The 25910-nt window shown below is 37.1% G+C and overlaps 1 protein-coding gene across 24 annotated transcripts in view; it reads left to right on the forward strand.

The window, feature by feature from the left end:
- Window positions 1-25910, forward strand: part of LOC112643556 (zinc finger protein 570) — a 131807-nt gene that overhangs the window by 99669 nt on the left and 6228 nt on the right. For 7 of the 24 annotated variants that reach the window (XM_035703715.2, XM_049110150.1, XM_035703708.2 and 4 more), the window contains 4 exons: window positions 193-328; window positions 7913-7996; window positions 10950-11076; window positions 11404-11499. In XM_035703715.2, coding sequence (XP_035559608.1) covers window positions 281-328; window positions 7913-7996; window positions 10950-11076; window positions 11404-11499 — 355 coding nt within the window. In that variant the 5' untranslated portion in view covers window positions 193-280. Of the gene's footprint in view, window positions 1-192; window positions 329-3197; window positions 3724-5057; window positions 6802-6823; window positions 7192-7266; window positions 7286-7571; window positions 7654-7794; window positions 7997-10949; window positions 11077-11403; window positions 11500-25910 lie in introns of those variants that run through there. The other 17 variants (XM_035703738.2, XM_025421635.3, XM_035703735.2 and 14 more) reach the window with 17 other exon arrangements.

Raw genomic sequence — 25910 nt, forward strand, 5'->3', positions numbered from 1 at the left:
TATTGTAAAAGAGGGCAAAGACAGTTGAGCCATCAAATGCAAGGTCATGTCTGGAATCCTAAGCAGCCACGACATCGGGAGTGAAAAGTGTACGGGAGAAAATAGAGAAATAACCAGGAGCAAAAACCTAAAAATCTAGCAAACCAGACTATGTCACTTCTGCCCTAAAGATCTCATTCTTTTTTTTTCCAGCATTTCATTGGGTTTGGCTCCGACTTCAGAAGAATTAATCAACAATGACAGTTGAATTCTCTGCCATAATTTTGCAGTAGAGACAAAAATGGAGAAAATGTCTGTGAAAACACTAGCCCAATGCTTTTCTGCTATGGTATGTTGACAAAGAACAAAATGCTGAAAACTAGGGCACCCCTGGTGGCTCAGCGGTTTAGCGCCGCCTTCGGCCCAGGGCCTGATCCTGGAGACTTGGGATCGAGTCCTGCGTTGGGTTCCCTGCGTGGAGCCTGCTTCTCCGCCTCTCTCTCTCTCTCTCTCTCTCTCTCTCTCTCTCTCTCGCTATCTCTCATGAATAAATAAAATACTTTTTTTAAAATGCTGCAGACTACAGCATGCTAAATATTAGGAACTTGTGGTTTTTGAAGGTGTCAGAGAGGCTTCTGACTCATAACCTTACCATGAAACTATGTGAAGGCCACATGACTAGGTTACGACTAGGATCCAGTAGAAGAGAGTCTACTTTTCACTAGATGATAATGGGCACTATTTCAGAGTAGTGTGAATCTATGTTTGGGAAAGGACAAGGGATTCCCAAACACTACATAAGAAAGAACCTATCCTCCAAATAAAATTTTTTAAAATTTCTTTATCGTTTGTTTGTTTGTTTTTAAGGATTTATCTATTTATTCATTCAGAGAGAGCGAAGAGAGAGGCAGAGACACAGGCAGAGGGAGAAGCAGGCTCCATGCAGGAAGCCCGATGTGGGACTCGATCCTGGGTCTCCAGGATCACACCCCGGGCTGCAGGCGGCGCTAAACCGCTGTGCCACCGGGGCTGCCCCAAATAAATTTTTTTTAAAGATTCATTCATTCATTCATTCATTCTTGAGACACACAGAGAGGCCGGCAGACACAGGCAGAGGGAGAAGCAGGCTCTGTGTGGGGAACCGACTGCTGGACTCAATCCCAGGACCCCTGGATGAGCCCTGAGCCAAAGGCAGACGCTCAACCACTGAGCCACCCAGGCATCCCTCCTCCAAATAAGTTTTGTTTGTCTTTTGTCTCTACCAATAGTAATTTTTTTTCTGTCTACTGTAAGAATTACTTTTGTTTATCATTTTGTTAAGAGATGATAAAAGAACAGAGTTGGTTGTTCTATGTACAGCTTCCTGATTTTTTTATACTTGTAAATTTGTCTATTTCTCCTTGTATTTTCTGTGAAGTTTGTTTTACATATTTTGAAATTCTCCTATTGGATGATACATATATCTTAAGTTGTGATAACTTTCTGTTGGATTAATCCAAGAAGCTATTATGGAATTTACTCTTTATTTATAATTGCTTTTTTGTCTTAGTCTATTCTGATATTACTATAGTTTCACCATCCTTCTTTTGGTTAGTGCATGGTTTATCTCTTTCCACCTGTTTGTTTTTAACCTGTTTTATTTTTAAAGTGTGTCTGTTATTAAACAGCATTATTTTAAATATAAATAATGACAATCTTACTCTTTATTTTGACATATTTAGTAAACTTATATTTAATGTAGTTGGGTTTTGGTCTGCCACTTTAGAATTTTTTTGGCCTAGCTTTTTTTTAATTTGATATAATTCTAGATATGCATGCAGTTGTAAGAAATAATTCAAGAGATCCTGGTGCCCTTTACCCACTTTCTCCCAACAGTAACATCTTCCAAAACTGTATATAATATCACAACCTGGATATTGACATTGATACAGTCATGATTTAGAATATTTCAGTCATCACAAAGATAATGTGTCCTTTTGTAGCCACACCCACTTCCTTTTTCCTCACAGCCCCTTCTTTAAGGCCAGGTAACCCTAATCTGTTCTCCCATCTCCATAATTTTACCTTTCAAGAATATTTGATAAATGGAATGATAAAATATGTAAGTTAGGCATTGGTTTTTCATGCAGCTTAGTTCCCTGGAGATTCATATATGTTATTACATGTGTAAGTAATTCATTACTTTTTATTGCTGAATAGTATTCCATGTAGATGTACTATGTTTAGTCAGTCACTCATTGAAGGACATGAGATGTTTCCAACTTTTGGCCATTATAACTAAGCTGCTGTATACATTCATGTATAGTTTTGTATGTGAACATAAATTTTCATTTCTTTTAGGTAAACACCTAGGAAAGGTTTTAGAAGGAATTTGTCAATTTATACCAAAAACAGAAATGAAAAAAAAGAAACCTATCTGGAATTTTGATTGAGATTGTGTTGAAAATACAGATAAAAAAAAAAAAGAAAATACAGATGAATTTGGGAAGAACTGACATCTCAGAATGGTGAATCTTGTAACCCATGAACACAATATATACCCATTTATTTAGTTCTTCTTTCTTTTTTCTCAGTAATATTTTATAGTTTTTGACAGAAAGGTAATGAAATCTTTTGTTAGATTTACCCCTAAGTATTTCAGAGTTTTTGATGCTGTTTTAAAGTACATTATAAAAATTTCAATTTTCAGTTGTTCCTTGCCAGTTATAGAAATACAGTTGATTTTTGTACATTGATCTTGTAGTCTGTAACTTTGCTAAAGCCGCTTAGTGTGTCTACTAGAATTTTGGACGTTCCATTGGATTTCCTACAGAGATGATCATGTCACTTGTGAAAAAAAGACATTGGTAGCTATTCCTAGCTGCTAAGAATAGTGATACCCATTTCTTTTCCAATCTGCAGGTACCACCCACAAAATTATGGTTGGGATGTTGAGATTGATGATAGCACACACACACATACACCAAGAGGGTATGAAAAGTTTTATCACTCACATAATGAAGCTTCCTAGGAAAAGCAGGGCAGGCTTCCCAGGAAAGTCTGTAATTGGTTTGGAAAAGCAAGGAAAGGAAATTGGCAGGAAGATTTTATGGTGGAAGCTTGTGTGGTTTAAATCTGCAAGTGTCATAGGAGGGAAAACCTGAGCTTGTGGGGCACAAGAGAAAAGAGGAGTGAGGCTTAAAAGCCAGGAGGGGGCAGCCGGTGTGGCTCAGCGGTTTAGCACCGCCTTTAACCCAGGGTGTGGTCCTGGAGAGCCAAGATTGAGTGAGGTTTCACCACTCCTGGTGCTGCTTGTGTGCTCTTGTGGTGCACACCTGGTGAAGCAGCAGCTGAGGAGGCTCCAGACCTCACTGCAGCTGGCAAACAGCCCACGGAAGGAGTCAAGACTGAGAACAATGATCCTATTCATTTGGAGGTGGCAGAACAGGATGGTCCTGTGGTGCAGATTTGAGATTAAGAGGGCATACAATACTTAGTAATCTAACAAAAGCCTGTTGTGAACAATAGAATTTGTTAATGAGGTGAATTAGATTCTGATTTGACAGGCAGCCAATGAAACACTCATCTGTACAGCTGAAAATGGGGGATTAAGATACAGTTGATGTGTTCAAGCCACAGACAGGAGGTACCTACTAAAAAGGGATCTGCTACATTACTCCAGAACTCTGCTCCTCCAGACAAAGAAGACCTTCTCAATTAGAAAAATGCAATTTGGTTCCACCCCACCACATCTTAACTATCACGGTATGGTTTTCTGTAGTCTTTCCTTTTCCTCTTCCCCATTCTTTTACCGTACATAAAGTAACTGGTGTATGTGCATGAGCATACTGCTTAAAAAAAAAAAAAATACCTAAATGACTGGTGGTATGTTTTAATTAACATCAAATGGAGTTGGAATGGGGAAAAATACTGGTTCTGTGAAAACACCCTCTTTCCGTTAGTGGTATACTCATTCAGCTTTTATCTTTATATTCTCTAAGTTATTTTGCTCTGTTTAACAAAAACAAAAATCCTTGTGTACCGTGTTTGGATAATTTTATTGTCTTTCATTTATCATTGTTAAACCAACAATTTTACAACTTCCTTATACATAGCTGTTACATGTAAGGCAATCTGTCTTTAAGTTAGGGTAAATTACTCTAAAAGAAATGAATCCTAGATAGTTTTCTCCCATATCAAGTGTCTTGTTTAAATTCGTAAGTTTTTTTTTTTTAGAGCTATGAGCAAACATCAAAAAAATGGAATTAGACTCATTACATTGTCAAATATGTATGCTGTTTATTTTCTTTTCACGATTTCACTGGCAAAAACTTTTAATACAACATTGTATCTGATCTTAGAGGGAAAATATTCAATTGTTTTGTTAGGTGAAATGGTAGCTGAAAATGAAGGCTAGATGGCCTTCATTTAGGAAGGTTACTTCATATTCTCATAAGTGTATTTATTCGAGAATGGATGCTGATTTTTGTCAAATGCTTTTTCTGCATCTATTGAGATGATAATATTGATTTTTTCTTTTAGTTCATTAATATGCTGAATTACACTGGGAATCAAATCTTTTTTTTTTTTTTAAGATTTTATTTATTTATTCATGAGAGATACAGAGAGAGAGAGAGAGAGAGGCAGAGACACAGGCAGAGGGAGAAGCAGGCTCCATGCAGGGAGCCCAACGTGGGACTCCAGGATAATGCCCTGGGCCAAAGGCAGCGCCACACCGCTGGGCCACCCAGGCTGCCTTGGGCTTCAAATCTTAAACCAATCTTAGCTTCCTGGGATAGACACCACCTGGCCATTGTGCATTATCATTCTAACAAATCGTTGGATTCAGTTTGCTAAAGTTTTATTAACAAGTTCATGAGGAATGTTGGTCTGTAGTTTTTTGGGGGTAATATTTTGGCTAGATAACTCCTAGAGTGGGAAGATTTTCCCTCTTTTTTAGTATCCTGAAGGAGTATACATAGAATTATCATTTTTTCCTTAAATGCTTAAGAGAATTTTAAATGTTTACTAGAAATTAAAATGAAATAGAAATGTGTAATAGAATTTTTCAGTGAAGCTACCTGGGACTGGTATTTCTTTCTTTTTTCTTTTTTTTTTTTATAGGAAGGTTTTTAATTACAAATACAATTTATTTAAATAGAAGGCTATTCAGGTTAACCCCCTGCTCCTGCATATGCTCTCTCTCTCAAATGAATAAATCTTAAAAAAAAAAAAAAAAAAAAAAAAGAATGTAGGAAACTTACTGTAGTTTATTTCCATTTACTTCTCCTGGCCTTTGTGCTATTGTTATCATAAGATTTGCATATATATCCAAAGCTACATTGTTTTGTTTAAACAGTAATTTAGGGATCCCTGGGTGGCGCAGCAGTTTAGCGCCTGCCTTTGGCCCAAGGCGCGATCCTGGAGACCAAGGATCGAATCCCACGTCGGGCTCCCGGTGCATGGAGCCTGCTTCTCCCTCTGCCTATGTCTCTGCCTCTCTCTCTCTCTCTGTGTGGCTATCATAAATAAAAAAAATTAAAAATAAACAGTAATTTATCCTTTAGTGAGATTTACTTAATAAAAAGTTCTTACATATTTACCCTGTAGTTACCATGTCTGATGCTCTTTATTCCCTTGTGTAGGTCCAGACTTCTATTTGTTATTCAATTATACATATATTTAGCCTCTGGAGGTTGCCTTTCTGCTCAGTAGTATTCTATTCGCGATTTTTAAAAGTTTATTTTGTCTGTGTATATCCCAGCACCCTGAAGAGCATCTGGCACACAGTAGGTTCTTTCTAATCAGATATCACAAGCCATCCACATGCATTAGACTAGTCCTCAGAATCTGTCACACACACTATCCTATTACACTCCTACTCCACTCTTACCAGTGTCTTTTCTATTGTAACACATTTTCACAGGTAACATCACAAATGTCACACAATAACATTCTTACACATGGTCAAAGAAAACCAGCATGCCCACCCTAACACCCAGAGTTTTACAGAGAAACAATGACAGAATCATGCACCAACTCACAAAATTAAAGTCAGGGGACAGAACTTGTGGGGAGACAATAAATAAAACTTAAGGGCAGCCCTGGTGGCGCAGCGGTTTGGCGCCGCCTGCAGCCCGGGGTGTGGTCCTGGAGACCTGGAATGGAGTCCCACGTCCGGCTCCCTGCGTGGAGCCTGCTTCTCCCTCTGCCTGTGTCTCTGCCTCTCTCTCTGTGTGTCTCTTTGAATAAGTAAATAAAATCTTTAAGAAAAGAAAACTTAAAATATAAACACTGTTGTTCTAAGGGAGTATAGATCAGATGAAGGCGGTCAGAGAGGTGTGATAGAAGGCCTTTTTGGAGATGTGACATTTGTATCTGAAAGGACAGGATAAAGGAACTTTGCAGATACCCAGCAGAAGAGCTATTTTAGGAAGGGGGCACACATTCACAGCCACAATCACCAAATCAGAAATACAAGAACCGTATGCAAAGGGTGACATTCTACGCTGACTCCTCCTCTCGGCTCTTCAAGGTAACTCACTCCCCAAGCAAAAAAACGCTCCAGGGAAGGCGGGACTGGGTGGAAGTATAATGCACCTGCGCACTCTCCTCTCTGTTCCACACTTTTTCGGGTACCCCAGCTCAATTGTAGGAGCTCGCCTCTCGCCCCGTTTGTGTGGACGCACAAACACGAACCGCTCCCCCTGCGGCTACTCGGTGCCCTAAATTCTCTGCCCCGTTACAAAGGGAGGTGGACCAAGCACTTGTGCCCGAGCACTTCAATCTCAATCCGTCTAGTTGACGCTCGACCTCGTTTCTCTGGCGGACCCTGTCTCGGAGGTGAGATTGGGGCTTCCTCTGTAAGGCCGGCGTGGGAGGACCTTGGGCGGAGGGGGCGGTGTTACGAGCCCCCAGCGGAGTCGCGCCAGTGCAGTCGGACTCTGCGGCGCCGCTTTTTCTGATCAGGACTACATTTCCCAGTGGCCCCCGCGAGCACTGGGCCGGCGGCCCCTTTGTGTCCTCCGGAGGCCCAGTCGCTCCTTTCCCGGCCCGCAGGGGTGGGTTCCCATTAGACTCTTAGGGCTGGAGGTGGGCCGGAGTAGATTGCCCGAGCCTTCGGGGCGGGGACGGGATCTTCCCGCAGTTCACTTCTGCAGGTAGGGAAAGGGCTGAGGAGTGGCCTGTGGGTCCCCCGGACGTCGGTTCCCGGGGCCCTCGGTTTGACTCCAGGTGCGAGACGGTGGTTGGTTGTCACAGAGTGTGAGACTGTCATCCGGGGTGCCTGTGCACGTCCTGTCTGTGACTGGGTGCGAGCGAGTCGATGGTTGGTGCTACAGTGTGAGACGGAGTGGGGGTGGGAGGGTATTGTGTCCCCGTTGTTCCAGTACCCTCGGCCTCTTTGTGACTGGGGTTGTGTGAGTGAACGTGGGTTGTGATAGCCTAGTGTTTGAGACTTGGGGCTACGGAAGAGTGTGACGGTGTGAAACTGCCCACACACCCGGGGCCGCGGGTTGTTGTGTGTGTGAGACAGTGGTTGGTACTGTAGTTTTATTTAAGAGTGAGTATGTGGGGGGACTAGTGAGACTGTGTGCCACCAATATCTTTTGAAGCAGGTGGTGCCAAGTTTCAGAACCACTAGTCTGTTGGAGAGGAGAAAGACTGTGGAGTCAAGAAGACCTTTGTTTGATCTTGGTACTGTTATTCATTGATTGTGTGTCTTTATGCAAATGATTAGATTCCTTGGAGTCCTTATCTGTAAAAATCTATTGCTAAAATAATAAATTAGGAAGTGATTTAGGCATGGGTTAAATTGTATGCAAACAAATTTCTTAGGTCTCCAGTATGCTTTCTCTCTATTGGAAGGAAGGGTGCAAGAGGAGGGAAGAGAAACTGAAAAATTATAGGCTGGTGTTTCTAGATGCTGCAAGAAAATCCTAGTTTTTCATTTCAGTCATATAAGGACACTGCCATTTCCCACGAGAAGAGCCAAGAGGAGGAAAGAATGGCTGTTGGACTTCTTAAAGCCATGTACCAGGTGAGTTGATGTCTCTATTTCTTGAAATATTTTCAAACCAAGCAGACATTAACTTTGCTTTTGCTGATACTTTTCTGGGTCGCTAATCATGTCACTTAAAACACTCCAGTAGTTGATTCCTACCTCATTCAGAATAAATGCTGAAGTCCTTGCCTTAGCCTACAAGGCCAAACATAATCTGGTCCCTGCCTATCTTTCTGAGCTCACCTAATCACTCTGTTTGTAACTCACTCACTCAGTTCTAGGCACGCTAGCTTCCTTATAGTGAGCTGAGTACATTCTTAACTCATAGCCTTGTACTTGCTCTTCCCTCTGTCTGGAATGCTGTTCCCCAAGATACAGACTAACTTCTTCATTATAATCTCTATCCAAATGTTCAGATACTCAACAAATTTTTATTGAATACCTGTTAAGAAAGAAGGCTTAGTCCTTGGTCCTCTTCTCTATCTATACTCCCTCGTTTGGTCATCTCATTCTTTCTCCTGACTTTAAATGCCATCTGTGTGCCAGCAACCACTAAATTATATATAGTCCCAGCCTCTCTCCTGAAATTCAAACTTGTACATCCAATTCTCTGCTTAGCATCTTCATTCGGCTGTATAATGATACCTCAAACTCAAACATCTCAAACTTAGTGAAACAAGCCATTGGAAGTTTAGGAGCATAGAAATGACATTATCTAATTCTCATTTAATAGAATCACTCTGGCTGCTATTGAGAATAAACTGAATGGGACAAGGATAGAAACAGGGAAACCAATTAGGAAACTTACATATTTCCCTGTCTCAGATGCTCAAGCTAAAAGTCTTCCATCATGAAGTTCTATTTGTTCTACATTCAAAGTATATTCAGAAGTTGACCACTTTTACTACCAACACAGCAGCCATTCTGGTCCAGACTGTCATCTCTCACCTACATTATTGCTATACTTTCCTAACTTTTCGGTCTACTTGCATCCTACCTCTCTTTTAGTCTATTCTCAACAGAGCAGTCAAGTGATTCTGTTACACATGTCATATTATATGATTCTTCATAGCAGGAATATAAATAATAGAAAGTATAGACAACTGTTTCAAATAATTTAGCTATAAGGGAATAAGAGAAAGGGTGGTGACTGAAGGATAAACTGTGGTCAACAAGGTTTTTTAAAGATGGATGATCTAACAGTTCCATACATTACTCAGTGTTCATCAAGAGATGTGCATTCCTAATCCCCTTCACCTGTTTCATCTATCTGCCCCCCATGTCCCCTCTGGGAACCATCTGTTTGTTCTCTACAGTTAAGAGTCTGTTTTTTGGTTTATCTCTCTTTCCCCCACCCTTTGTTCAATTGCTTTGTTTCTTAAATTCCACATATGAATGAAATCACATGGTATTTGTTTTTCTCTGACTGGCTAATTTTGCTTAGCATAATACCCTCTAGTTTCATCCACGTTGTTGCAAATGGCAAGATTTCACTCTTTTTGATGACTAATATGCCATTGTATGTGTGTGTGTGTGTATATATATATATATATATATAGAGAGAGAGAGAGAGAGAGAGGTGTCAGATATTTTAAGAGACCATTTGTTAGAAGTCAAATATTTTAAAGTAATAATTTAAGCTCATTATCTTGACATTGGCATTATTTTCATTAACTTTCATTAAAAGAATCATTGAAAAAATGTGTGCCGTGCCATATGTTAAAAATATTTATACATTTATTATATATATTTACATAAGGTAAGGAAAACATTTTTGGAAGCATATATGGCATATGAACCAAACTCTTAACAGGAACATTTCTGCAACATATAAGGGATATTATTGGTAGGACAGAGTTGAAACTCAAAAACTACATCATATAATTAAATAAGAAAAATTTACTGAGTGTTGTAAAACAGTTTAATAATTTTTATTCTGTAGACAGTTTAACTATGACAAAATTGTATCAAGTGCCCAGTAAATGTTTTCTTGCCTTGACAGATTCACCTCTTCTAATTTTGTAAAAAAATTTACACACACATATATATGTGTGTGTGTATGTGTGTGTGTATATATATACATACACACACACAAACATGTATGTTAGTTTTCATCAGCATGTGGTCACATTATAGAAACCTAGAACCCAGCTGAATCACAGATAGCTCCAAGTTTTTAAGAACTTTGCCTAGCCCCTATAGGCAGAAACAATATTCTAAGCAGAACACCCATTTCTTTACACAAAACTTTAAGTATTTTGGATTAAAGTTTTAATAGAATTGATGATTTTCTCTCTTTGGTCTAGCGCAATTTTCAGAGATATAGCAAGCACTGTCTGGTCTCATTTTTCTTTAAGGATTTATTTGAGAGAGCGCATGCGAGTATGTGAATACAGGGAGAGGAGCAAAGGGAAAAGGAGAGAGACTCCCAAGCAGAGCCTGACTTGGGGCCCTGTCTCAGGACCCTGAAATCACAACCTGAGTATAAACCAATAGTGGGACACTTAATTGTGCCACTCAAGCACCCCAGCAGCTTCTGGTCTCATTTTTGATCCTCTCATAGTTTCTTGAACTTGTCAAACCATTCATTCATTAATTCAGTTTCTTCAGCAAATACCTGAATGCCTCATGTATGCCACATACTATGTGCCACATAGTTCTATAACTAGGGATGTAGCAGTGAGCAAATCAAAAACATACTCTGCCCTCATGAACTTCACAGTTTAGTGAAGGTTGGGAGCAGATGATAATAAAATAATTAAGTGCCATGGAGAAAAATAAAGGAGGGTTAGGGAAATAGGGAACAGAGGAAGAGCTTGCTATTTTTATACAGAATAATCTGACAAGTGTAAAAGGCTTGAGGGGGAACATACTTGACATATTTGATTTGAGGATGTAATATCAGGGAAAGCCCAGTATGCCTGGGGTATAACAAGGTGAATATGTTAAGAGATGAAATTATTTCATTCACTTATTTATTTCATTTCAGGAGTTGGTGACCTTCAGAGATGTGGCTGTAGACTTCTCCCAAGAGGAGTGGGATTGTCTAAATTCTTCTCAAAGGCATCTGTACAGTAATGTGATGTTGGAGAATTATAGAATCTTGGTGTCCTTAGGTAAGAATATCTTGAGTCCTCGCAAAATTGAGCTCCTATTCATAAAGACCTCTTGCTACCACTGTTGTGAATCTTTGGATAGCGTCTTCAGTGCGTGGCCAAATGTCTTTTGCTGTGCAAAGTAATGGTTTAATATTTGTGGAGTTGCTGGGCAACAGATCTATTACTAATCTGTGTTGCAAGCTTTAGCTTTCCTATATTTTGAATATACATCCTTTACACATTTATCTCTGGCTTACTGTAAATTCCCTCTTCCTTGTTGATCAAAGGATTATGAGTTCTGGGATATCCACAGCATGACCAAATTGTTTCTTTTCATACATGCAGGACTCTGCTTTTCTAAGCCAAGTGTGATATTATTGTTGGAACAAGGGAAAGAGCCCTGGATGGTGAAGAGAGAGCTGGCAAAAGGCTTGTGCTCAGGTGAGTGAAGAGGAAATAGGCAGGCAAAAACCTCTGGAGGTGAAGGCTCAGCTTGTCCCAGAGGTATCACCTCCTTACTCTTCTTTGTTGGCATGTTCTAGGTCTTATTAGAAATGTGGGGTCTTTTACAGTGTTCCCCCAAATTTGTTATTCTTCACTGTGTCTCCCTTAATACTTTGCTTCCTCCTTTCTAAGAACTCATTTATCTATTCTCTGAGTCGCATTCCTTCCCACGTTCATAAGTTTCTTCTAGTCTTTAAAAAATCTTTTCCTGATCTGATAAACTTTTGAGCTGTACAGACAGCTACAACTAAAGTGTCAGGTTCAAGTCTTGACTCTTACATGCAGTAAAATTTGGGGCAAATTACTTAACTTCTCTGTACTTTTATTGTCTGTAAAATGGGATATACTTTTAAAGTGCTTTAACAGTTCCTTTTTCATATTGTGAACTCAGACTGTTAGTTACTATTATTGTAGTAGTAGATCTCCAAATGCCTCATTTTTCTCTTGGTCAGTTCATTCATTCTTTCATTCCTTTCATAAACATTTACTGAATTTTTAAATAGTACATGCAAGATGCTAAGGCGCGACATATTTGTAGAAGTTATCAAACAATTGATGGGCTAGTAGCAGAGATATAGTATTAGCTATAAATGGCATATGTGAAAAGAAAGCTGACACAAGGAAGTGCAGAGAAAGAGGTGAGAGGCCAAGGAGTCCAGGTAACTGAGAAGGTGATGGTCTCTAACAAAAACACGGGTGAGAAGCTAAAAAATATTTGAGAGAAAAGAAATTAAGAGTTTAGGTTTGTGGCATAGGAAGGATTTTTAGATGGACATAGGAAGCATTGGGCAGCCCAGGTGGCTCAGCAGTTTAGCGCCACTTTCAGCCCAGGGCGTGATCCTGGAGACCTGGGATCGAGTCCCATGTCTGGCTCCCTGCATGAAGTCTGCTTCTCCCTCGGCCTGTGTCTCTGCCTCTCTCTCTCTCTCTCTCTCATGTCTTTCATGAATAAATAAATAAAATCTTTAAAAAAAAAAAAGACATAGGAAGCATTGAGGTAAAATGGAAGACTAAAGTTCAAAAGAAAATGCGAGTCACTGTAAATAGCTCTGTCGATACCACTCTGCAACTCACCCACCCCCAGTACTTTTCTCCAGTATTTTATGTCCTTGTTCAGCTTTTTAAGAACAGTGTTTGATGTGGGACTATAGTGTCAAAGAATATATGGTTAAATTTTATTTATTAATTATTATTAATCATACACATGAATGTATATTAGCATATATACATCATTTAAATAATAATAGAACAAAACCCATGTACCTATCTCTTAGCTTAAGATATAGAATATTGTAAGGTGCCTGGCTGGCCCAGCTGGTAGAACATGCTCCATGTTGGGTATATAGATTACTTTAAAAAAAAAAAAAAAAAAAAAAAAGGCGCAGCATTGGTGGCTCAGCGGTTTAGTGCTGCCTTTGGCCCAGGGTGTGATCCTGGAGACCCGGGATTGAGTCCCACGTCAGGCTCCCTGCATGGAGCCTGTTTCTCCGCCTGTGTCTCTGCCTCTCTCTCTCTCTCTCTGTGTCTCTTGTGGATAAAGAAATAAAATCTTAAAAGAAAAAAGAGAAAGAATAGAAAATTGTCAATGCCATTATGGGCCTTTGAGGGCCCCACCTAAAGATGCACCATTCCCCACCCATGGCTTGTCCCCACCCATTTTTTTTTTTAGTCCCCACCCATTATTGAGGATACCATTATTCTACAATTCTGCTTATTTTTTCTTGACTTTTCTTAATAGTTGTGCCATATACCCTTTAAAAATAGTATATTTGTGTATTTTCAACTTTTTACATGTGAAAATATATGGTGCATGTAATTCTGACTTTTTCTCATTTCAAAATTATATTCCTGAGGGGCACCTGGGTGGCTCAGTTGGTTAAGCATCTGACTCTTGATTTTGGCTCAGTCATGATCTCAAGGTTGTGAGATCGAGCCCTAAGTCGGGCTCTATGATGGGTGTGGTGCCTGCTTGAGATTCTCTCCCTCTGTCCTTCCCCTTTTCTCTCCCTCTCTCTCTCTAAAAAGAATTATATTCCTGAATTATATATATAATATTATATTATATTCCTATATTCATCCATGTTAATTTTAGTAGCTATTTTTTATCTGCTGAAATGTAATGTATTCCACAAACCGCAGTTTGCCTATTGAAGGTCATTTGAGTTGTTTCCATTTTGTGCTATTATAAATGTTAACTGCTGTGAACCTTAAACATGACTGTAGGTGCATATGCTTATATAGGGAATATATAATATATAAGCTAGAAATTCACTAGATAATGTTATTTACTTTCCAAAGTGCTTGTATTAACTTACATTTCTTTTTTTCTTTATTAACTTAACATTTCCAACAGCTGTGTATGAGAGTACTCATTGCTCTACACTCAGAAGTGAGAAGTTTAAAATTTTTTTTGCCAATTTGGTGGGTGTGAAATATTATCTTATACTGCCATCACTTGATTACAAAATAAATTAGACATCTTATTTTGTATTTATAATGGCCATTTGGATTTCCTCCTTTGTGAACTGCCTGCTCACAATCTTTTGCTCATTTTGGGGAAGGTTGTCTTCTGTATATATGTTTGTAATTTATATTTTTGAGTTGACATTTTGTTTAAAATCTTTTTGTATTCTAAACTCATATAGATATTCTCAAATTGTTTTCTAAAGATTTTCCTTTTGTATTTAGGGCTATAATCCAATCGAAATTGATTTTTGAGATTGAAGTAAAAATTTAATTTCTGTGCCTTATGGAAAACCAAATGTCCTAGACTTTTTGAAGAAATGAGCTCTTTTTGCTCATTGTTCAGAATGTTATATCTTAATATATTAAGTTATAGTATATATGTGGGTCTGATTTTGAGCTCCATGTCATTGATCTCTTTTTTTCTTATGCTGGCACCACACTGTCTTAATTAAAATACTTCATTGTAAGGCAGAGTATCTGTTAGGGCAAGTCCCTTATACCTTGTTTATTTCTTCATAATTTCTTGTTTGCTTATTAGCCATCTGAATAAAGTTTAGAACCAGCTTATTAGTTTCCACCAGAAAACAACAAAAAAAGCGGTTGGCTTTTGATTGAAATTTACTTATTCTGTATGTCAATTTTATAAATTTTTCTCTTTTTTTTAAAAGATTTATTTATTTATTCATGAGAGACACAGACTGAGAGAGAGAGGCAGAGACATAGGCAGAAGGAGAAGCTGGCTCCCCGGAGGGAGCCGGATGCAGGACTCAATCCCAGATCTGGGGATAATGACCTGAACCAAAGGCAGGTGCTCAACCACTGAGCCATTCAGGCGTCCCTATACACTTTTCTGTTTATAATTTTTTTTATTCTGTGGTTTCTCTCTGCATTTACTGAGCTTATAAAACTTTCCTTTAGTATGTTTTATAATTTTCTCCATAAAGGCCATATACATCTTCTGTTAGATTAATTCCTGGGCATCATAGTTTTATTACTTTGTTAAATGTTGTGTATATTTTCTATTTGCTACTCATGTATTGAAATGAACTTAACTTTTATACATTGACCTTATATCCAGTAATGTTGCCATGCTCTCCCATTAATGCTAATAGTTTTTAGATTTCTTTGGATTTTTTTCTCTGGGCAGGCGTATCTGTGAATAATGGTGGTTTCATTTTAAATTCTTAAACCTTTAATTTCTTTTTCCTGTTGCCCTTAGATATTCAGTACAATAGGAACTGAGGTAGTGATAGCAGGCATTCTTTTTTTTTAAGTTATAATTTTAATTCCAGTTAGTTAATGTATTGTGTTATATTAGTTTCAGGTATACTATAGTGATTCAACAATTCCATACATCACCCAGTGCACATCACAAGTGTACTCCTTAATCTCCATCATGTATTTAACCCATCCCCCTTGATAACTCCCTTCCCCTCTGATAACCCTCAGATTTCTGTAATTAAATCTGTTTCTTGGTTTGTCTTTATCTCTTTTCCCCTTTGCTTGTTTGTTTCTTAAATTCCACATACGAGTGCAATCATATGTTGTCTTTCTCTGACATTTTTCACTTAGCATAATACTCTCTAATTCTATGCATGTCATTCCAAATGGCAAAATTTCATTCTTTTTTATGGCTGAATAATATTTAGTGTGTGTATATATATATGTGTGTATATCAATTTAGTGTATTTAGGCTGCTTCCATAATTTGGCAATTGTAAATAATGCTGCTATAAACATAGGGTGGCATGTATCCCTTTGAATGAGTGTTTTTGTATTCTTTAGGTAAATATCCAGTACTGCAATTACTGGATCATAGGGTAGTTCTGTTTTTAACTTTTTGAGTAACCTCCATACTCTTTTCCACAGTGGCTGCACAGTTTGTATTCCTAACAGTTCACGAAGGTTTCTTTTTCTCCACATCTTTGCCAACACCTGTTCTTTCTTGTGCTATTTATTTTAACCATCCTGACAGGTTTGAGAGGTGATATCTCATTGTAATTTCGATTGCCATTTTCCTAATCATGAGTGATGATGAGTATCTTTTTATGTATCTGTTGGTCATCTGTATGTCTTCTTTAGATAAATGTCTGTTCATGTCTTCTGCCCATTTTTTAATTGGATTATTTGTTTTCTGGCTGTTGAATTGTATAAGTTCTTTATATATTTTGGATATTAACTCTTTATCAGATATGTCATTTGCAGATATCTTCTCCCATTCTATAGGTTGCCTTTTAGTTTTCTTGATTGTTTCCTTTGCTGTGCAGAAGCTTTTTATTTTGATGAAGTTCCAATAGTTTATTTTTGTTTTTATTTCCCTTCCCTCAAAGGAGCTATCTAGAAAAATGTTGCTATAGCCAATGTCAGAGAAATTACTATCTGTGTTCTACTCTAGGATTTTTATGGTTTCGAGTCTCACATTTAGGTTTTTAATCTACTTTGAGGAATTTTTTTTGGTATGTGTATGGTGTAAGAAAGTGGTCCAGTTTCATTCTTTTACATGTTGCTGTCCAGTTTTCCCAACTCCATTTGTTGAAGAGACTTTTTTCCATTGGATAGTCTTCCCTGGTTTGTTGAAGATTAATTGACCATATAATTGTGGTTTTATTTCTGGATTTTCTATTCTGTTCCATTGATCTATGTGTCTATTTTTGTGCCGATACCATACTGTTGGTTTTGTTAAAATTTTATTTTTAAGTAATCTCTATACCCAATCTTGAGATCAAGAGTTGCCCACTCCACTGACTAAGCCAGCTTGGGTGGCCCCTGGTATCATATGTTTTGATTATTACAGCTTTGTAATATCACTCAAATCCAGAATTGTGATGCCTGCAGCTTTGCTTTGTTTTTTCAAGATTGCTTTGGCTATTTGGGGTCTTTTGTGGCTCCATATACATTTTAGGATTATCTGCTCTATTTCTGTGAAAAATGCTGTTGTCATTTTGATAGGGATTGCATTAAATATGTAGATTGCTTTGGGCAATGTAGACACTTTAACAGTAGTTCTTCCAGCCCATGGGTATAGATGTTTTTCCATTTCTTCATCTCATCTTCAATTTCTTTCATCAGTGTTTTATAGTTTTTAGAGGACAGTTCCTTCACCTCTTTGGTTAAGTTTATTCCTAGGTATCTTATTATTTTTGGTGCAATTATAAATAGGGTTGTTTTCTTAATTTCACTTTCTGCTCTTTCATTATTGGTATATAAAAATGCAGCATTTCTGTACATTGATTTTGTATCCTGCAATGTTACCGAATTTATTTGTTTTAGCAATTTTTGATGGAGTCTTTTGCATTTTCTATATATAGTGTCAAGTCATCTAATAGTGAAGATTTTACTTCTTCCTTATTGATTTTGATGCCTTTTATTTCATTTTGTTGTAGGATGTATGATTTTTGGTCTTAATGACAGTGCCTTCATATTTTGTTATTAATAATTCTGCTATTTAAATGTTTTGGTAGATACCTTTTTATTCCTTTTTGCTAGAGTTTCATTGTGGAAAGATATTGAGTTTTACCATTTTTCTGTCTCTATTGATGATTAGATGGTTTTTAGTTTTTCATCTCTTTTTTTTTTTTTTTTTTAATTTTTATTTATTTATGATAGTCACACAGAGAGAGAGAGAGAGAGAGAGGCAGAGACATAGGCAGAGGGAGAAGCAGGCTCCATGCACCGGGAGCCCGACGTGGGATTCGATCCCGGGTCTCCAGGATCGCGCCCTGGGCCAAAGGCAGGCGCTAAACCACTGCGCCACCCAGGGATCCCAGTTTTTCATCTCTTAATGTGGTGCTTTACCTATTACATTTTTAATGTTGAACCGACTTTGTAGTCCTGAGGCAAAACCATCTTTATATCTTTTTTCATTCATGGCTACTTACTGTTTGCTAATATATTGTTTAGGTTTTTTGCACCTATGTTAATCAATGAAGTTGATGTTCAGTTTTCCCTTTGAGTACTCTTGTAAGATTTTGGAATCAAGATACTAGTCTCATAAAATTTATTGATGAGTATTCCTTTTTTTTCTTCCTTAGAATAATTTGTATATAATCAAAATTCTTTGTTTTTTGAATTTTTGATAGAAATTTGTTCATCTTGGCCTGTGATTTTTTTGTGTGTGTGAAAAGAATTTAAACTATTAATTCAATTTGTTATAAGATCCTGTTTTTCCTATAATCATGGAGTTATAGTATTTTTTCTAGGAATTTTTACATCCTATGTAAATATTCAATTTATTAAAGTTCTCCATTATTTTCTCTTATCTAAAGTTGGCAATGTATGTTATTATGACCTCTTTTTTCTTCCAAAAAGGGAGAAAGATTTTTTCCATGCATTTATCGTTTTTGTATTTTCAGACTTTTTTTCCACTTCACTGATCCTCTCTAATTTATCTTTTTAAAAATTTCACGTATTTCTCTTCTTTATTATTTAATTCTTTCTACATTTGTTTATGCTATTCTATTTTTAACTTTTAAAGTTAGATAATTCATTGTTTTTGAGGATTTTTCTTTTCTGTTATAAGCACTTGACATATTAAGGAATAGGGGTACCTGACTGGCTCACTTGGTAGAACATGTGACTCTTGATCTTGGAGTTGTGAGTTCAAGCCCTACCCTGGGTATAGAGATAACTTAAAAATACAATATTTTTTTTTGACGACTGTATTAGGAATGTATTCCACATGATTTGATAGGTTGTATTTTTGCTATCATGTATATCTAAGCATTTTCTAATTTCCATTGATTTTCTTTTTCTGGATCCATGAATTACCTGGAATTTTTAGGTTCCAAATTAAAGTATTTTGTTTCTTTAACTGTACTGTGGTTAGAAAATATGGTCTATTTAATTTAAATTCTTTGAAACTTATTTTATGTCTTAGTAGTTAATTTTGGTAAATAATGTGTCCTAGAAAATATTATGTTTCTGGTTGTGCAATATACAGCATTTGATATATGTTCATTGGATTAAGCTCATTATTTTTGCTGATCAAATCTGTGTCTTTATTGATTTAAAAAATCTGAAAAGTCAATTATCAAAGACATGTTTAAAAACTCTGATGGTGGGGATCCCTGGGTGGCGCAGCGGTTTGGCGCTTGCCTTTGGCCCAGGGCGCGATCCTGGAGACCCGGGATCGAATCCCACGTCGGGCTCCCGGTGCATGGAGCCTGCTTCTCCCTCTGCCTCTCTCTCTCTCTCTCTGTGACTATCATAAAAAAAAAAAAAAAAAATAACTCTGATGGTGTGGGCAGCCCCGGTGGCTCCGCAGTTTAGCGCCACCTACAGCTCAGGGCGTGATCTTGGAGACCCGGGATCAAGTCCCACGTCCTGAGCCCTGCGTGGAACCTGCTTCTCCCCCTGCTTGTGTCTCTGCCTCTCTCTCTGTGTCTCTCATGAATAAATAAATAAAAATTTTAAAAAAACCTCTGATGGTGAATACATAGATTTTTTAAATTTATGACAACAGGTTTTCTATATTTTGGAAGTATTTTATTAGGTCATATATTTTCTGAATTGTTTTATCTTTCTGGTAAATTCTTCCATATATTATTGTTATCTCTTTAAATGATTGTTACCCTCTTTAAACTAGTGATGATTTTTCCCTTAACGATTTTGCTTGATATTAGTATAGCTACCTTAGCCTTCTTTTGTTAGTATTTCCTTAGCATAGTTTTTCTATCCCTTTACTCCGTTACTTTGGTATCTCTCCTTTGGAAAAAGGTATTTTCAAGTCCTTTGCCTAGTTTTGAATTGTGTTCTTGTTGAATTGTAGGAGTTCTTAATAAATGCTGGATATATATGCTTTTCAGGTGCATAATTTGCAGATGTTTTCTCCCATTCTGTGGCTTGCCTTTTTTACCTTGTTGATTATAATCTTTGATGTATAAAAGTTTTTAATTTTCATGAAATTTAGTTTTTCTTTTCCCTTGATGGCTATGCTTTATGATATCATAACCAAGAAATCATTGTTAAATTCAATGTCATGAGGAATTTTAGTTTGCAACTAAAAGTATTTTATATTTAGGTCTTACATTTAGGTCTTTGATCCACTTGGGGTTAACTTTTGTATTTAATGTAAAGGAAGAACCCAGCTTTATTGTTTTGGATGTGGATATCCAGTTTTCTCAGCACCATTTGTTGTAAAACCTATCCTTTCCCCATGGAATGATCCTGGCACCCTTATCACCTGTATGTCTTCTTTGGGAAAATATCTTTTCCTGTCTTCTTCCCATTTCTTAACTGGATTATTTGGTTTTTGGGTTTGAGTTTGATATATTCTTTATAGATTTTTTTAAAAGATTTTATTTATTCATGAGAGACACACAGAGAGAGAGAGAGAGAGAGAGAGGCAGAGGCCCAAGCAGAGGGAGAAACAGGCTCCAATGCAAGGAGCCCAACGTGGGACTTGATCCCAAGTCTCCAGGATGAGGCCCTGGGCTGAAGGCCGTGCTAAACCGCCGAGCCACCTGGGCTGCCCTCTTTATAGATTTTTGATATTAACCCTTTATCGGGTAGGTCATTTGAAAATATCTTCTCCGATTCAGTAGGTTGCCTTTTAGTTTTGTTGACTTTCCTTCGCTGTGCAGAAGCTTTTTATTTTGATGAAATCCCAGTAATTTTTGCTGTTTCCTTTGCCTCAGGAGACCTATCTAGTAAGAAGTTGCTATGGCTGATGTCAGAGGTTACTGCCTATGTTGTCCTCTAGTATTTTGATGGTTTCCTGTCTCATAATTAGGTCTTTCCTCCATTTTGAATTTATTTTTGTGAAATAAGAAGGTGATCCAGTTTTCCCAACACCATTTGTTGAAGAGACTGTCTTTTTTCCACTGGATATTCTTTCCTGCATTGTCGAAGATCAATTGACTATATGGTAATGGTTTCATTTCTAGATTTTTTATTCTATTTTTGGTATGTCTGTTTTCGTGCCAGTACCATACTTTCTTGATCATTACACTTTGTAATATATCTTGAAATCCAGAATTGTGATGCCTCCAGCATTGCTTTGCTTTTTCAAGATTGCTTTGTCTATTCAGGGTCTTATGTGGTTCCATATAAATTGTAGGATTGTTTGTTCTAGCTCTGTGAAAAATACTGTTGGTATTTTGATAGGTATTATATTAAATGTGTAGATTGCTCTGAGTAATATAGACATTTTAATGATATTCTTTTAATCCGTAAGCATGGAATATTTTTCCATTTCTTTTTTTTTTTAAGATTTTATTTACTTATTCATGAGAGAAGAGAAACAGAGGCAGAGACATAGACAGAGGGAGAAGCAGGGAGCCTGACATGGGACTTGATCTCAGGACTCTGGTATCACAACCTGAGCCAAAGGCAAATGCTCCACCATTGAGCCACCCAGGTGCCCCTGTTTTTCCATTTATTTGTGTCATCTTCATTTTCCTTTATCAGTGCTGTATAGTTTTCAGAATACAGGTCTTTCACCGGTTAGGTTTATTCCTAGATATCTTCTGGATTTTGGTACAATTGTAAAAAGGATTGACTCCTTGATTTCTCTTTCTGTTGCTTCATTATAGGTGTATAGAAATGGAATACTTTTTTTCTTCCAAGATTCTACTTAAATTTGAGTTAGTTAACATATAGTGTAGTATTACTTTTAGGAGTAGAATTTAATGATTCATCACTTATATATAACATTCAGTGCTCGTCACAGCAAGTGTCCTCCTTAATGACCATCACCCATTAGCCCATCGCTCCCCTCTCTCATCTTCCTTCTAGCAAACCTCAATGCTCAATGTGTTCTCTATAGTTAAGAGTCTCCTGGTGTACCTAGGTGGATCAGTTGTTTGAGCATCTGACTCTTGATCTCAGCTCAGGTCTTGATCTCACAGACGTGGGTTCAAGCCCCACACTGGGTTTCATGCTGGGCATGGAGCCTACTCAAAAGAGAGAGTCTCTTATGGTTTGCCTCCCTTTCTGTTTTTATCTTATTTTACTTTCCCTTCCATTTCCCTATCTTCATCTTTTTTTCCCTTAAATTGTACATTTGAGTAAAATCATATGGTATTTGTCTTTCTCTGACTTATTTCACTTAGCATAATACACTTTAGTTTCATCCTCATCATTGCAAATAGCAAGATTTCATTCTTTTTGATGGCTAAATAATATTCCACATCTTCTTTATCCATTCATTAGTTGATGCACATGTGGTCTCTTTCCATAATTTGGCTATTGTTGATAGTGTTACTATAAACATTGGGGTGCTTGTATTTATCCTTTGGATAAATACCTAATAGTGCAATTGCTGGGTCATAAGGCAGTTCAGTTTTTAACTTTTTGAGGAACCTCCATACTGTTTTCCAGAGTGGCTGTACCAGTTTACATTCCCACAAACAGTGAAATTTTCCACATCCTTGCCAACATCTGTTGTTTCCTGAATTGCTAGTTTTAGCCATTCTGACAGTATGAGGTGGTATCTCATTGTGGTTGATTTGTATTTCCCTGATGATGAGTGATGTTGAACTTTTTTTTTTTCATGTGCCATTAATGCAACATTTTTCTATACATAGATTTTTGTCCAGAGGCTATAATGAATTCATGTATCAATTTTAGCAAGTTTTTGGAGTCTTTTAGATTTTCTATATAGAGTATCATGTCATCTACAAATAGTGAAAGTTTGACTTCTTCCTAATGATTTGGATATCTTTTTTTCCCTTTATGTTGTCTGATTGCTGTGGCTAGGACTTCCAGTACTATGTTAAATAACAGTGGTGAGAGGGGCATCTGGATGACACCATCAGTTAGGCTTTTGGTTTTGTCTCAGGTTGTGATCTCAGGGTTGTGAGATGGAGCACTGTGTTGGGCTTAGCATTTAGTGCAGAGTCTACTTAAGTTTATCTCTTCTTCTCCCTCTGCTGCTCCCATTCATGCTCTCTCTCTCTCACTCAAATAAATAAATAAATCTTAAAAAAATAGTGGTGAGAGTGGACATCCCTGTCTTGTTCCTAACTGTAGTGGAAGAGCACTCAGTTTTTCCCTATTGGGGATGATAATAGCTGTGGGTCTTTTATATATGTTGGCACCCTTATCAAAAGTCATTTGATCATATACATGAGGTTTTATTTTGGGGCTTTCAATTTTCTACTCTATTATTCTGTATGTCTGTCTTTATGCCAGTACCACAATGTTTTGATTACTATACTTTGTAGAAAGTTCTGAAATCAGGGAGTGTGAGACTTTGTTCTTCCTTTTCCAGATTTGTTCTGGAACTTTGTTCTTCATCTTCAAGATTATTTTCACTATTTGGGGTCCATTGAGATTCCATATGAATTTTAGAATTAATTTTTCTTATTTCTGAAAAAAATCATTGGGATTTGATGGGGATTGCACTGAATCTGTGGATACTTTAGGTAGTATGGACATCTTAGCCATATTAAAGTTCTAATCCATAAATTCGGAATATCTCCATTTACTTATATTTTATTTGATTTCTTTCTGCAATGTTTTGTAGTTTTCATTGTACAAATCTTTCACCTCCTTGATTAGTTCTTATTTTATTCTTTTTTATGCTATTGTAAATAGAGTTGTTTTCTTAATTTCCTTTTCAGATTGTTCATTGTTCATGTACACAAATGCAATTAGTGTATTGACTCTGTACCCTGCTACTTTGCTGAATTTATTAGTTCTAATGTGGGGGGGCATGTGGAGTCTGTATTGTTTTTACGTATAAGAGCATGTCATCTACAAACCCATAATTTTACTTCTTTATAATTTGGATTTTTAAAATTTATTTTTCTTATTTTCTTAGCTAATCACTCTGGCTAGAATATCCAGTACTATATTGACTAGAAGTAGTGAAAGTGGGCATTCTTGCCTTGTTCCTGGTAATTTTAGAGGAAAACTTTCAGTCTTTCACCATTGAATGTGATGTTAGCTGTGGGCTTTTCATATATGGCTTGTATTATGTGGAAGTAGTTTCCTTCCATTGCCAGTTTGTTGAGTGTTTTTATCATGAAAGGGTGTTGGATTTTGTCAGATGCTTTTTCTGCACCAATTGGAATGATCATGTTTTTTCCTTCATTCTGTTAATGTATGTTACATTAATTTTTTTCTGAACCATCCTTGCATTCCAGAAATAAATTCCACTTGGTCATGGTGTATAATCCTTATAATATGCCGTTGAATTCAGTTTGCTAGTATTTGTTGATGATTTTTATTTACATCGAAGCTCATAGAGTATATTGGTCTCTAGTTTTCTTATAGTATTCTTACTCTGGCTTTGGTATCAGAGTAATGCTGGCCTCAAAGAATGAGTTTGGAAGTCTTTACTCCTCTTCATGTCTTTGGAAGAGTTTGAGGAGGAGTTGTGCAAATTCTTTAAATGTTTGGTAGAATTCACCACAGGCACTATCAGGTTCTAGGCCTTTTCTTGTTGGAAGGTTTTGGATGGATTACTGTTTTAGTAGACTTATTAGCTATGGGTATGTTCAGATTTTCTATTTCTTTGTTATTCAGTCTGGTAGGTTGTGTATTTCTTAGAATTTGTCCATTTTATCCAGTTTATTAGCTAGCCCATTTGTTGGCATGCAGTTGTTCACAGAACTCTCTTATAATCCTTTTTATTCCTGTATACTTGGTAATAATGTGGCACATTTTATTTCTGATTTTAGTTACTGGAGTCTTCTTTTATTTTTCTTAGTCAATCCAAATAAAAGTTTGTCAGTTTTGTTGATCTTTTTCAATGACTCTTGGTTTTGTTGATTCTATTATTTTGTTTATCTCTGCTTTAATCTTTCTTATTTTCTTCTTTCTCCTAGCTTTGGGTTTAGTTTGCTCTTTTTCTAGTTTATTAAGATATAATGTTAGCTTGCTGAACTCTTTCTTCTTTTTTTTTTTTCTTTCTTCTTTTTTAATGTAAGCATCAATGATATACATTTCCCTTGTAGCACAGCTTTGCTGTATCTTGTAAGTTTTGGAATGTTGTATTTTTATTCCCATGGGTTTCAAGATAACTTGCAATTTCTTCTCTGACCCATTGGTTAAGCATTTAACTTCCACATATTTGTGGATTTTTTCCAGTTTTCATTTTGCTATTGATTTCTAACTTCATTATGATTAGGAAAGATAATTTGTATGATTTCAGTCTTTAAATTTATTAATGCATATTTTATGGACAATGCATAGCCTATCCTAGACACATGTTTACTTTTCTAATAAACTTTAGGATTTAAAAAAAATTCTTAAGGTCAATTTGCCAAACTGCATAATCTAAGAGAGCAGTGCTACACAAGACTGCTTATTTCAGACACCAGCTGAAAGCTTAGGGATCTTCAGGGCCACCCTGTTTTCTGATCAGCCAGGTACAGATAACAGGGTACCTGTAATCACCCTCAGGTTTTATGATACACAACAGCAGCTCACAGAGGTTATATTATGATTACAGTTTTGTTTTTAACAAAAGGTACAAGGAACCAGCCAGAAGTAGAGGGCACAAAGGGCAAGGTCTGGGAGTGCTACAAACATGAAAGGGCCCTCCAGACATCTTAGTATTCAAAAGAATAAGCTCTCAAGAGAGCATCAGTGTATAGGGTTATTTATTTTTTGGATTTTGGTTTCATTATGGAGGCATGATTGAGTGAGTCGTTGCCCAGTGCCCAACATGATTCAATCTCCAGCCTCCTTCCCCTCCCAGAAGTCAGACTGATATCATGGGGGTTCAAAGTACCAACCCTTTAGTCACATGGTGGTTCTTTCTGGCATGGCTAGCCTCCATCCTAAATCATCACATTAGCAAAAACTATAAAGGGGCAAGTTGTGAGTCATAAACTATAGTTATGAGCTATCAGGTATGGTTCCAAGGGCTCACTATGAATAACAATGACACTCCTTCCAGGAATATAGAGGGTTTAGAGGGTTACCACTTGGGAG

This window comes from Canis lupus, chromosome 1 (genome assembly GCF_003254725.2).
Source record: "Canis lupus dingo isolate Sandy chromosome 1, ASM325472v2, whole genome shotgun sequence".
Taxonomy (NCBI): Eukaryota; Metazoa; Chordata; class Mammalia; order Carnivora; family Canidae; genus Canis; species Canis lupus.